This window comes from Haliotis rufescens, unplaced genomic scaffold, assembly GCF_023055435.1.
Source record: "Haliotis rufescens isolate VD_foot unplaced genomic scaffold, xgHalRufe1.0.p SCAF_21, whole genome shotgun sequence".
Taxonomy (NCBI): Eukaryota; Metazoa; Mollusca; class Gastropoda; order Lepetellida; family Haliotidae; genus Haliotis; species Haliotis rufescens.
This window is the reverse complement of record NW_025963902.1, coordinates 9,765,315-9,780,531: the sequence shown is the minus strand read 5'-3', so window position 1 is coordinate 9,780,531 and position 15,217 is coordinate 9,765,315. Positions and strand designations below refer to the sequence as shown.

Sequence of the window (15,217 nt, the reverse complement as noted above, 5' to 3'; positions counted from 1 at the left end):
CAGGTCGTGCAACATTATTTTTTTCATGAAAAGAATACACATACAACTCATCCTTTCTGTAAGTATCGGAGGCAAATGTTAGCCTGCATAAATGTTGATCAAAGGGAAACGCAGTAACACGCATATTGAAAGGGATTCGTGCGCTAGTCTGGACATATATATCTGCACGTCCCTGGTTGGTAATGACAACCTGCTGTTCATCAGAGCCAAGATACGGAGCTGGATCGAGAGTATCCTGAATGACAATATTCGGCGTCCAAATCGTCTTTCTTTCAAATCTCAAGGACGTAATATTTCCATGTCCTATAGGATCCCATTTTATCATTGCGTCATACCATTGAAACTGTATCCACAAATCTGCAGTTAGAAGCCCAAGGACAACATCGACCTTCTTGATCCTGGACAGATCAAATGTAACGCTAACATTCACAGGTTGTGACAGGTTGTGGACAGGGAGGATCAATAGGTTGTATTGCTGGAGAAGCGACATGTGTAACCTTTGTGCTTCTGCATAAATATCCGACCCGACAGACGGGGAGAGGCACGCCATTATGGTGACAGTATGAAGAATACTCATATCCTTAGGTGATTTGAAGGTGTGGAGAAAATACGAATTTCACTACCACCATTTAACTACCACCATCAGTACACGGATCCCTGCTCACTTCAATCCATCTCTATCACGAAGTGCTGATGAGGAAAATGTCGTCATTGCAGGTGGAATTAGTGATATGATCACAATGTCTCCCTTATTGACAGCACTGCATGGTAATTGTACGCAAAGTCATGGAGACATTAATGGACACGTCAATCAACAGACAGTTTCAGATAACGTTACGCGGAATGTCAACAAAAGTCCATTAACCAGCCCCACAGCCAAAGTTATTTCCGAAACAGATTGATTGATATCGTAATTCTACACTTGTATTTAACATATGTCTAATCACGCTTTTTTAAAAGTCAACTTTAAATGTATTATACATGTAGCTTTCAGACTGTGAATGATCAATATATAGACCCTTAGTATGCGTTCGAATAATGCGTTGATGGTGGAATTTGAAAGGCTTGTTCAGTGGTCACAGGCGTTGTTGAAAAAGGTCTCCTGTGACTTGAGGTATGATACGTAGTTGTTATATGTTGTTTATTCACAGAAAGTTTTTAAGACAAATGGAAATAAAGCATGTACCATGTGGATTCTCAAAATCTCAAAGGAATTGCTTGAACGTTTTGCAATCTCAGAAAAGAGATTCTGTTAGGCTTGATTTTGTTACCTGTGTACACGATTATCCCGCACGACAAACTTCAGGATCAGGAACAAAAACGTCATTCCTTGGGCATTCCTTGGATCCACTGGACATGTGTTACTAAACGTAGTGACCACAGAGGTTCAGGACAAATTGTGAAAAATCAAAATGTTGTCTGAAGTAAACTGAGAAAACAGTACGTGAAATACTGAACTTTTTCATTTATAAAATCCATGTACTATTTTGGGATAAGACATCTAGGCAAGAAGTAGGCATGCCAATGGTCGCCAATCGTGCTCCCCTTCTTACTGTTCTGTCTGCTCATATTGGCAAAAATCAAGTGAATTTTGGGCAAGAAATGTAATATTGTCTTGAGGTATATCACCCATCGTTCAATAATGGTCAAGTAGCCAACTCCCTTCCACTACTTGACCACTTGACTGAGAGTATTCGCCCGGAATAACGGGGATTCCGGACTATCGATATTTCTCTGTATACGGAATGCGTACTTATCTGTCTGTCTACAACTCTGTCTGTCATCACAGACCTAATATTATTATTGTTATATGGCAGTAAATTTTATTGTTTAACAATCATTTTAACTGTATTACATTGGTTTGGTTGAGATTCAGTAAACGCTCATGGCATTGTATTTAGGCAGTGATTAGTCGGTAATGTAGTGGCATTTAATCTAAGCAGTCGTTAGGAAGTTACAATATTTAGATACGAGTGTGGTGTGTTGACCGCGTACAAGATTATTGCACTTATATAGCGACGTGAATGCGTGTGTGTGTGTGTGTGTGCGTGCGTGCGTGCGTGCGTGTTTGTGCGTGCGTGCGTGCGTGCGTGCGTGCGTGCGTGCGTGCGTGCGTGTGAGTGTGTGTGCTTGTGCTAGTCCAGAGTGATTCCGATTAACAGTGCTAGCCCACTGAGATACCATGCCGCAGTTTAATATGATCATGAATGCCCCACTCAGACACAGTATACTGACTGACCTCTAGACCACGGGGGCGGTTTCTGGTGTTCTTGAAGCGACTTGAACTGTATATAAGGGGACAGTAGCATGTTTACGCATCTCTCACATATTTGGTCTCTTGCTCACACGCATATTCATGTGAGGATCACTCATCGTCCCCGATTCCCTGCCTAGCCCACCGAAGAAGCTTGGCCACAGTCGCCGCTTGGTGAATATACATTATTGTCACTGACTTTTGCTATCACCACGTATGTTTGTGTTTGATACTGACCACTGCCATCGTATAATTTATTGCCATTTAATATTGTACTACCGCTCTATTGGTAATTGCCATTATAATTGCTGTGCAGTTTTGCTGATTTGTATATTTAGTGAATTTTGTAATAGATTTGTTGATTGTGTACCACTTGTTGGTTGTTTGTTGGTTTAACACATACTTTTCACGTACAGATTTCTGGATGAACATACTGTTTCAATTTGGGAATCGACACGTAACATTATCCATTAGTTGTTGTTGCTCACATCCACTGATGTACTGCAGTCGGAAATGCTAGAAAAATGCTTTTTGCCCGTGAAAAAGGGTTGGAGTTTTTGCCCAACTGTTGCTATTGAAATATCGAGTAACTACCGATCTAATTACCTGTGATTTGAAGTATTTCAGTCACAAGGTGTCCTATCGACAATTTTACAGGAGAAAAAGTCGAACGCAAACAAGTTCAGATCAAGTCCAACAAGGTCTGAGACGGCCCATAGAATGCTCGCGTGACTCCGTTATAATACTAATAATGTAGTTTTCATAAAACATCTAATCAACGAAAACAAGTCTTTTGGAGTAAATTATAGATGTGCATATTATAAAACAAATTATGCTGCATTTGTTTTGTCAACACTGCTACCACGACGGATGTTGCATTACATTTGCAAAGCCATAGTCATGACACACGACATGGAGTATGTGTTTGGAAATGTATACAAGTTCTTTAGACATGAGAGAGATAGAGGGAACCATTTATTAGTTTAGACAGGGTGTATTACCTAACTGCCCAAGTTCTGGGGCTTTCATACCATAAGCTCTACCGTATGATATTTAAAAACAGAGAAGGTAGGGGTCGTCTCAAAAACGAAACCGTGACGTAAAATTATATTATACAGCTTTGTACAGGGGCGATTAGACGTACCGTGTCTAAGTTTTATGCAGATGGTACCCCCTACTTGTAGTAGAATTCGTGAGGAAATTAAAGACAATTAATGTTTTCCCGGGCCATATTAATTAGTGCTCTTCACGAGATGGGATTTCGACATCGTGCACGTGGCGATGACCGTGCAGTTTCGAGAGGAAAATATTCCATCCTGTCTATGACGTCACATTAACTCCGCAGTATTGATGACATTCATACGCCACTCGAACATTGTGAGCTCAACCCTACTGAGTTTTTCCTGGCTTACTGTGCAAGACAGAACACAACATTCAAACTCATTCATGTCAAAGAGTTTATTAACGCAGCCTTTGTTAGAATCATACCAGAGTTATGGCGAATGGCTGAAGATCATGTTTTGAAATAGAACGTCAGTTCCGCCAAGATGACGGCGTAGATATCAACCTTATGGCACTAGTTATCATACCTTTGAGTGATAGTACAGATTCAGATTATAATCATTATAATTATCTGAGTCAATTGCCGGCTAAAGACATCATCTGCAGAACAACAAATACTTCTTGATTCATAAGCCCCAACCTTCCAATACTCATCCCGTTTCATAGCGTTTAACCATTCCATCATTTTCCCAAGCAAATATAATGCAGTACATACAATGTATCTTAATTGCTACCCCGTCATTGCACATCTCAATGAAGTACAATAACAGATATATATTGAGACCACCCCCAACTCTTTGGTGACATTTCGCCTCGGAACAGATGTTTGGGAATTACCTCATGATATAGGCCGTTTGGTACATGCATGACAACAGACGAATAGTTTCTAAGTCTATCATCATTTTACCTTTAAAAGTACCTTTAACGGCTGTTCCCAGTGTTAGTTGGGATAGGCTAGATTAGATCGATTGGCGTTATTTTATATATGCTATTTCCATTGCCCCGTGATTCGTATTTTAATGAAGCAAGATAAAGATTTCTAGCAATTCCGCAGTACTTTAACATGTCAACACGGCCTAGCTTTCAGGTTCATTCTTAACACAATCCTTGTGCAGATGATGGAAAGGGATAAGAGTATTTGCTGATCAATGCTGTTAAAATACTAAATGACGCTTCGTGTGGTTTATCCATGTAATGCCTTGCTGAAATCAGACTTCAGAGAGCACTGTCAAAACTGTTATTGCATGAAAATAAATGTGTTTATCTAACACTTCCCAATCAGTAAACGTTTCCAAAACGTCTGTGTAGACACAGTGGATGGTATTTACACCCATTGCTACCATTTAAACAGAGGCTCCACAGAGAAAAGCCACATGCGATAAAATGGTTTTCAATTTGATATGTCAAAAATCATATATTAGAACCTATGAAATCAGCCAGGGTTCCTAATCAGAACCACACAAAGCACGAGAGGAAATTAAATGCGCCTCTATGATATTAGAACGTATTCTAAAATATGTTTGTGTTCACGTTGTTTTGCCTTTATCTTGTAATCCACATCTCGGGTGCTCATTAGAAGGACCTGGTCAGCCTCCAGACGAATCTTCTACATGACTATCAACCACACATCAGCCCAATCAATGAATCCTCTGATACAATGTCCATGTCAGTGCATGCCTCCTTGTCCAAGTTTGTAAACCTTGACGTGGCCAGTGAAGGTGAGATGAGGTGAAATTGGGTTTAACGTCGCATCCAAGATTATTGCACTTACATATCGACGTGCATCCACGTTTGTGTGTTTGAGTGTGTGTGGCTGCTTGTACTAGTCCGGACTGATGCCGATTTATAGTACCAGCCTACCGAGATATCATGCCGCAGTTTAACATGAATACCCCACTCAGACACAGTAAACTGACTCCGAGCCGACCAGTCCTTGTTTTAGCCCCTTAATGTCGAGCGCCAGACAGGGTAACAACAAGTACCATCTTTAAACCTTTTTTTTTGTATGACGCGGACGCTCTACCACTACACCATAGAGGCGGTCTTGCCAGTGAAAGACTGATGACATGGCTGGATCTAGTCGTCTCGTGGTTGACGGCAGGTTGACGTGGAACAGCCAGAAGTACCAGAACGTAAGAACACTTAACGTACCAAGGGCTAAAGTGTGGATTCCTGATCTTCGCGTCTTCAACACGCACAACAGGGAGATCACAGTTGACGATGCTGATCACATATTGCAGGTACGGTACAATCCTTTGACAAAGTAGACACAATTTTTGGATAACAACTTTATTTACTGTAAAGGCGACGTTTCGGTATTGATTCATATACCATTGTCTGGCAAGGCTGGAGTATATATAGAGTAGGCGGAGGATTTACAGTAAATAGGCTTTACGGTAAATAAAGAAGTTGTACGTCGCCTTTACAGTATATAAAGAAATTGCTATCCATAAATTGTGTCTACTTTGTCATCCGACAACTTCTAAGTAATGCCTTTTAAACAATTGGTACAATCCTCTGCCATGAAGGTCAATCTCAGAATTCGAATTTCGTTATCACATACTAGATTTAATCATGGTTATAGTGACGCCATTAACTTAACATGCATTGTATGTGGCATGGGTGTCCCAGTCGTCTGAGGACCCGCCTTTGGCCGTGCAGAGTCGCGGGACATAGGAGTGACAGAAAATTATCAATGACAAATCCACACTGATAATGATTCAAGGTTTTTGTCAACCATACCCGTGCATCTGGGTTTCACCAATGCCTACATAACTAAAATATTGTTCAAAATGGCTTACCTATACTCCAACAGTCATACCAAATGGTAGACAGGTATCTGACGAACCTGACACCTGATAAAATAAAGAGTAATTTAGTACCCGTTGCTCACAATGAAATGTATCGACGCACTGGAGTTAATAACTTATTAACGTGTCAGTAGATTGCAAAAACATATTGACTTAGCGGCCGCCTCCGTGGTCGAGTCGTAGGGCTTCGCCGGGAGAGCGGAAGGTCCGGGGTTCGATCCCCGGCAGCATCATTCCAAAAGAAGTTTAAAGATCGTACTTGTTGTTACCCTGTCTGGCGCCCGTCATTAAGGGGCTAAAACAAGGAGGGACCAGCTCGGAGTCAGTATACTGTGTCTGAGTGAGGTATTTATGTTAAACTGTGGCATGGTATCTCAAAATCGGCATCAGTCCGGACTAGTACATGCAGACACACACACACACACACACACACACACACACACACACACACACACACACACACAGATTCATAACTTCCCCGTTTCAGGGCATGACTGCAGTGCTCGGATATCTCACTGGTCGACTGTGATCGTGTGAGCCTGGAGTTATTTCCCCTTGACTGTCCAGCACAAGAGGCAGTTCCTGGGCTTTCATCAGCTTGATCATGAACACGATGGCCAGAGCTGTTGCTTTTAAATGATCACCACCTGAAACATGTGCCATCAGTATTTGTAACACTAATTAATTTCACATGTAGTTACATCTGTGAACAGTGGAAAATTATTTTGCTATGGTGAGAAATGAGTTGATGTTCAAGTGATGTTGTGTGAAATACGTATGTTTTAATATAATTGTAAGAACATGTCTATTCGTCAATATCACGTTCCAATACATGTGCTACCTGGGCCCACTTGCACAAAGCGATCTTAGCGCTAAGATGATCGTAACTCTCGAACTTTAACTTGGGCTTATAATAGTCGTTGTGCTAAGATTGCTTTGTGCAAGTGGGCCCTGGTTATCTTGTAAATTAGAGATCTGTTACATGTAAACGACTTGATTACTGTATTTCACTATGCTCTTGTACTCTCACTTATGTATTTACGAAAAAAGGCCTGTTGATATTTCATATCAATTTCCCTTTGAACTAAAGTTGTATTAGTACAAAACTTGGTATTCGCGTCCACGACCGGTACATCCTGACATGGTCAAGGGACGCAACTCGACTAAGTGAATGGCGACACCTCAGTTTACAGAAACTGATAACATAACCAAACCATGACATCATACATCGTCAGTTCTCCACCGTTTTGTACACACAACGATCCTCAATCACCGGAGTTGAGGTATTATTGCACTTATCCAGCGACGCGCATGGACGTGTGTGTATGTAAGTGGCTGCTTGCACTAGTCCGGACTGATGCTGATTTTATAATGCAAGCTCAATGAGACACCTAGCAGTTTTACTTGAATACCCCACTCACTATATACTGACTAGGAGCCGACCAGTCCTTGTTTTAGCCCCTTAATGTAATGCCGAGCGCCAGACAGGGTAACTGTCATGACGCGGCCGTGGATCGAAACCGTGGCGGACGCTCTACCACTAGACCACGGTGGCGGTTCTCAATCACATGAAAGAAAGGACAGATATCGTATAAATGACAGTGAAGTATTGACGATGTTAAGCTGGAACTATATGATTTGTAAAGTCACCTGTCTTCTCCTCGATCGGAGGTGTGTCTCTTTCCTCCCCATTAACCGGAGGGGTATCCGAGGCAGCCAGACGGATAGCAAACACTATGGCCAGAGTGACAGCCTTGAAATGAGAACCTAAAACAAAGAAAGAAACTAGTGAGTGAGTGAGTGAGTGAGTGAGTGAGTGAGTTGGCCCCAAATTATTTTACTTATATCTCAGCGTGACAGCGTAATGTAAGAGGAAGATCTAAAGAGACGCATTTACAACTCAAATGATAATAATAATAATAATAATAATAATAATTATTATAATTATGATAATTATGATAATTATAATAATAATAATGGACCATTTATATTGCGCATATTTCCACACCACACAGGGGCATGCTCAAAGCGCTACTATAACCCCGGTCACTGGATCAGTGTGCACCCAACCATCATTCTCAGCTCCCTGGGAAGTATACAACTCAAGCGGCCTGTTAGGTGCTGGAAGGTTAACAACCACATTGCCATCTCATCCTACCGGGTACCCATTCACCGATGAGGATCCTGCATGAGGAGACACCACATGTGGTACATGTGCTTCAGTGTGGGGCAGGACCGATGCCATGGAAACTCTCAGGAGCCAAACTGCCGAAACGCGGTCACCCATCAAACTACTCTCCGCGACCGACGCTGCTCAACTTCACCTGATTTGTGATCTGTGCGCTGGGAAAGCTAAGGTTTATAAGCGGAACGTGCATGGGATTCGAATCCACTACCAGCTAAGGGATGCAACTCTGCCCAGTAAATTAGCGACGCCTTAGACTGCATTATTATCCAGAAGAGAATTTTAACCACAGGTATCTGTGGTTCAAGATGTACACTTTTTTTTCCTCTGAAAGAAGCTGAGCAATTTTTTGGGACCCACAAAAAATATTAAATCATCCATCCTGTCCAGTGAAAGATATGTTGTTGTTTGCAAAGCCCGAGTGTAGGTTTTTTTCATCATCTTTTTTAACAGATTTAATTTTTGAAAATAATCACAACATTCTGTATGTCAAGCGGACGGCTCGAAATGCAGGTTGTGTTGACAAAATTACCATCGTGGAGAGCATTTGTCTACAATGTTAATGCCATATATGTCTAATACATGGCACGAGGCTTTGTGAAGTTCCATATTCGATTTGAGGAGAATGTGTGTATTCATCTGGGGAAATTGTGGATGATGGGATAACGAGTATGACGCGAGGTCAGAGTAACGGTTGGCACCCGTTGAAGCAGCGACTCCCAGGACAGCATGTCAGAGCGTATGTTCATAACCCACATTCAAGTAGGGCACGGAAAAAGCATTAAAACTCTTTCAGTAGACTGAAGGGAAATTATAATGTAGGACATTTATAGTGTATGTTTGTTGTAAAAGCCAGCTTTATACAGCAGCATACACACTGGGAACCTTGCCTTACATGGTGGACAGGACCATTTATTGTTTTGTTTGTTTGATTGTTTATTTGTTTGTGTGTTTAACACCGTATGCACTAAGCAATATTCCAGCTATATGTTGTAAATAATATGGGTCAGACAATCCAGTGGTTGACGTAATGAGCATCTGCATTTGGGATATGATGAGTGAGTGAGTATGGTTTTACGCCGCTTTTAGCAATATTCCAGCAATATCACGGCGGGGGACACCAGAAATGGGCTTCACACATTGTACCCTTATCGGGAATCGAACCCGAGTCTTCGGCGTGACGAGCGAAGGCTTTAACCACTAGGCTACCCGCCCGCCCGTGGGATATGATGACATCAACCAAGTCATTGGGCCTAACCACCCGATCATGTTAGTCGATTCTTCCGACAAGCATTGGTTGCTGAAGATCACGTTTAACCCAGATCTTCACGGGAATAACAATGATACATGTATCTCTATTGTATAGGAGACAAATAAAAACATAAAACGTCATCCCCGTAGCGACCAGGCATCAAATAGTAGACATCACGAGCAATTTGGATGTATATATGCTGTCGCGGGACGTTAATCTAAATTGCTATTGAAGCGATTTTTTATGCCGACTCGCTACTTAGAATTTTGTGGATTTGTATCCATCCCTGCAATGTGACTTCTGCATCCCTAAAGTGCACATACCTTTATGCTGGTCCAGGGGATCTTCAAGTCTCCCCTCCTCGGCAGATGTCCTGATGCTCTCAATGGAATCTAGACTGCACCAAGTCGACAGAGCTTCTGACAAGTCTTCAGGAAGGGTTCCCTCAAGGTGATGCCTTGCGTCCGTGTCTCGACTATGTGATGTCTTGTCCCCTGTAGAATATGTGCGACTGTTTTCTAATACGGCAACCCTCTGTTCTAATCCATCAAGCTGGGCCCTCAACTCCTGCAGCTGACGTGAGTTATGTGGGCTGTCTTCCTTGGGGCTTATTTGGGCTCGCCGTGGTTCATTTGGCGTCACGTCTCTCGCCATTGTAGACATTTTCTCCATAAGGGCGTTCATCGAAGTCGCTATGCGTTTCTGATTGTCTACGACGAGTTTAATGAGTTCAATAACTTCAGTATCATTTGCCCTTTCCATTGTATCCAGTACTGAGAATACCTCAACATGAGATATCTGAAATAAATTTAAAAAACTTCACCTTTCGAGAATGTGTACGATTTCTCCTGTTTTCATGATCCATTTTTATATGCAAATACTGTGAAACACCGGACAGTAATGCTCTCCCAGAACTCGCCCCGACTGACACATTTCGGAGTAAACGAATCCTTACAAATTATCTCTGAAAAAAAAGTTGCACAAGAGGCTTGGCATATCCGCTGGTTTCAATAAACAAGGGTAAAATCTGGATTTGGATAAAACACGACTGTTGCCTCTGTACATCACATGTTTAACAGAAACAGTTGGAGTTGCTTTATAAGTTCTATATGTGCGAAGCTTATCACCATTTAGTTTACCTGTATCATTCCAGAACGGAATATGCCAATTTTCAACATCGCTGTTTATTAAAAATTGTTTCCCACAATTAACACAACATTTTGCTCCCCAAACATTTACAATTAACAGTTCCTCATTAAACTTGGATAAGATACTTAAAACACTGCAGTTTAAAGATCCCCTGTTAAGTTCAGAACATTAATGAATTTTGAATAGGAATGCGTGTAGGTCACATGAATTTAAGACGAAAGAGATATCTAAAACACTATGTTTTCAGACTGACATTAACAGAACACCATCCCATATCTCACCTAATTGCAATGCTTTGGGAATCCTTGCCTACTCCAAGAAACATCCTACAGTCCTTATTCTTCTCTGTACTTATTTGGGGCGGTCGGGTAGCCTAGTGGTTAAAGCGTTCGCTCGTCACGCCGAAGACCCGGGTTCGATTCCCGATATGGGTACAATGTGTGAAGCCCATTTCTGGTGTCCCCCGCCGTGATATTGCTGGAATATTGCTAAAAGCGGCGGAAAACCAAACTCACTCACTCACTCACTGTACTTATTTACCCCCGAAATGCTGGCACCATACAGTAATATAGGCTCAATAAGAGACATATACAAATGACATCCCTCCTGCATAAATAAACTATGTACCTGCTGATTTACACAGTTCCTTAACTGGTGCATGCATATTCACGTGTTCATTAAAACACAGTCCCAAGCAATGGGAAACACTGTAATAAGCAATCGGAATGTCACCACACTGAAATATTTTTGTTTGTTGTTAAACGCCGTACTCATCAATATTCCAACTATATGACGGCGGTCTGGAATATAATCGAGTCTGGACCAGACTATCCAGTGATTGACATCATGAGCATCGTACCACGCAATTGGGATACGATGACATGCGTCAACCAAGTTACCCCCCGATCCCGTTACTCGCCTCTTACGAAAGGCATGGGCGGCTGAAGACCAATCCTAACCCGGATTTTAACGCTTCCCCACACTGAAAACTATAGCAGGATTTCTTCCTAAAAAGAAAAACGTTGGTTTTGTCATCATTAACCTTTAGACGCCATTTATACATCAAATGCTTAAATCATTTGTCATACAATGGAGGACGTTTCATCGGGGTCTAAAAAGCTTTATCATCAGCATTTAACAAACTAGACAGCATCTCTTCATCAATAGTTATACAACACTTTAAATTATTTATCACAATTACAACATCGTTGATGTACACTGAAAAATGTGCTGGTGAGAATTAGCAGCCTTGTCTCACGCCTTGTGATACTGGAAACGAATCAGTTGTACATCAATCATTTAGTCGGACAGCACAATCCACATTTTGATATAATGCTTGAACAGCGTTAAGCATTTTGCCACACACTGCAATAGACATGAGTTTTAGCCATAGGTGATCTCGATCAACAGTGTCAAAATCTTTCATAACATCAACAAAACATACATAATTATATGTAGAGAATCCGGTGTAGAGAGTGGTAGAGCTTCCGCCCGGAGAGCGGAAGGTCCGTGATTCGATCCCCGGCCGCGTCATACCAAAAGACGTTAAAAGATGGTACTTGTTGTTACCCTGTCTGGCGCTCAGCATTGAGGCGCTAAAAAAATCTGGTCGGCTCGGAATCAGTATACTGTGTCTGAGTGGGGTATTCGTGTTAAACTGCGGCATGGTATCTCAGTGCGCTAGCACTAGCACTAGCACTAGCACTATAAATCGGCATCAGTCTGGACACGTACAAGAAGCCACACACACAAACACACGTGCATGCACGTCGCTATATAAGTGCAATAATGTTGGAAGAGACGTTAAACCCCATTTCGCCTCACCTAAAAGATGGCGGGCTAAAAGATAAAACCATTGTTCTACGGTGTTGGCTTGAGTCCATCACCCCACTGAGATGGCGACATGGGATAATACAAACAGTAACTTACTATTCGATGAAGTAACTTTATGCAATGACTTTTCTGTAAAGCTTCTACTGGTATACCATCTACACAGGCAGGCTTGCCCTTCTTGGTCCGCAACACAGGCTGTTCCGACGCCCTCAGACTCACCGGAGCGTTTTTACACTTGAACCTGCATGTGCCCCCACTGTACCGTTACACACGCGTCCACACACACACTGTTATAGTGCTGCCTGTCGAACCGTCAGTCCCGTTATACAACGTGCTGTACGAGGCTCGCCAGTGTCCTAGCACAATGTCATTGTCACTTGTCACAGTTCCGTCATGTCCCGAAACATACAGGGTATAGTGTTAAAAGAAGTACTGTTGTTCGTTCTGTTGTTCTAGCTGATACGCCCTCTTTGCTGTCCTATTTGTTTTATCAAAGGATTTCCGTTCATTCATGAATGCCGCTGTGAGGAAACGTTAAACACTTATACTTTCTCTACATGTCTCCTGTGAAAGAATGTACATAGTGCAGCAGAATAGGTATTAGGACAGGCTCCGCCCTACGCTAGATGTTGGACAACAACATGCACTGTAATAGTGTAGACGTTTACAGTTTTACAATGTAGACAATATTACAGTGCAGTCAATGTCAAAGTATAGACAATGTTCCAGTGCAGACAATGTTATGGTGTAGACAATGTTATTGTGTAGACAATGCTATGGTGTAGACAATGTTACAGTGTAGACAATGTTACAGTGTAGACAATGTTATAGTGGAGATGTGTTACAGTGTTAACAATGTTATATTGTAAACGATGTTACAGTGTAGATAATAGTATAGTGGAGACAATGTTATAGTGGAGACAATGTTACAGTGTAGACAATGTTATAGAGGAGACAATTTTATAGTGGAGACATCAAGCAATGTTGGTCGTGGAGATTACATGGATGGCATCTGGGGCTTATGTCGTGCCCAACACTGAAACACATGTGGTGTTGCTGTAGGCAAGTGATTATATACCTCTGCTGACCCAGCAGTGAAGGAAGGGGGAGATAGTAATACGATTGTCAACTTTTAAGCACCAGTCAGACAGCTTGGGTGGTAAACAGAGAATGTGCATACATAATGATGTGTACACGTAATAATGTCGTCGTCATAATCATCGTCATCATCATCATCATCATCATCATCATCATTTAAAACGTCGTCGTCATCGTCATCATCATCACGATACGGGAAATGTTCTGACAACACAAAGGCCGCTTCACTGTGTGACACTAAACGTTTGTTTGTTTCTTTGCCAAATGCCGTTAGTCGCCTCTAACGACAAGCAGGGGGTGCGGAAGACGAATTTTCACTCGCATATTCGCGGAGTTTGAAGTGTTTGACGCAGTAGCACAATCACCATATGCATTTCAGTAACGCTACATATGTAGTTATGGCCAACATACTGCCGTACCTTGTGTGCACGTGTGTCTGATTTACACATAAATATTTCAAGTAAAGAACCTGCTGTCGTGAACTATTTCAGGCTACTACCTTAACACATGCGTAGGCGTACATGAAGTTGGCGTTGACGAGTATGGTAACATATAGACTACAATATAAGTATCAGACCCACACAGTGACCGGTCAACATACCAATGTCTCCAGCGTACTTCCCGAGAGCTGATAGTCCACCAGATTCGGTTTAAAGTCAACGAATCGCAAACAAATGTTGAGCTGTAACCTTGACCGACTTGAGTCACGGATTGCGTCCAACCGTGAAGTAGGCCTTATTGAATTTCACGTAACACATGTTAGCTAAATATAACGTATTATGTTTTAGGTATTATTGACCACTGTGACGACAGTTTCCACGTTGTTGTAGACACTGTCCCAGTGTTGAGGTGTACCCCGTGTTATGGTGGTGTGTCCCTGGTATGGTAGGTACATTCTCAGACAAGAACCAGAGCTCGCGCGTCCACATTATTTCAGTGTACAGTAAACTACGGTTATAACGAAATCGAAGGGTCCACTTATTTAGTTCGTAATAGCCGAAGTTCGTTATAAGCATATATACAGCATTTATACAACAAATGGTCGGGACTAAAAAATAGGTTCGTTATATCAGTTAGTTCGTTATAAGCGTGTTCGTTATAAACGTAGTTTACTGTATTGGTGAGGTGAGGTGAAATTGGGTTTAACGTCGCGACCAAGATTATTGCACTTATATAGCGACGTGCATGCACGTGTATGTGTGTGTGTGGCTGCTTGTACTAGTCCGGACTGATGCCGATTTATAGTGCTAGTTCACTGTGATACCATGCAGCAGTTTAACATGAATACCCCACTTAGACACAGCATACTGACTCCGAGCCGACCAGTCCTTTATTTTAGCCCCTTATGCCGAGCGCCAGACAGGGTAACAACAAGTACAATCTTTTAACGTCTTTTTGTATGACGCGGCCCGGGATCGAACCCTGGACCTTCCGCTCTCCGGGCGGACGCTCTACCACAAGACCACGGAGGCGGTCAACTGTATTGGTAATTGTGTGAGTGGCATGGCCAAACAAACTTACCCTTTTCAGGAAAATGAACACCTTGTGGCACTGATCCCTGATTTTCAGTGATA

At 42.1% G+C, this 15,217-nt stretch overlaps 1 protein-coding gene across 1 annotated transcript; it reads right to left on the bottom strand.

The window, feature by feature from the left end:
• Positions 1-6,541: 6,541 nt before the first annotated feature.
• Positions 6,542-13,187, bottom strand: LOC124150804. The gene is made up of 4 exons (XM_048401060.1): positions 12,642-13,187; positions 9,887-10,361; positions 7,777-7,893; positions 6,542-6,773 (listed from the first exon to the last, which is right to left on the bottom strand). The coding sequence occupies exons 2-4, from the start codon at positions 10,323-10,325 to the stop codon at positions 6,610-6,612; spliced, it is 720 nt and encodes a 239-aa protein (XP_048257017.1). The 5' UTR covers positions 10,326-10,361; positions 12,642-13,187; the 3' UTR covers positions 6,542-6,609.
• Between the last annotated feature and the right edge of the window lie 2,030 nt (positions 13,188-15,217).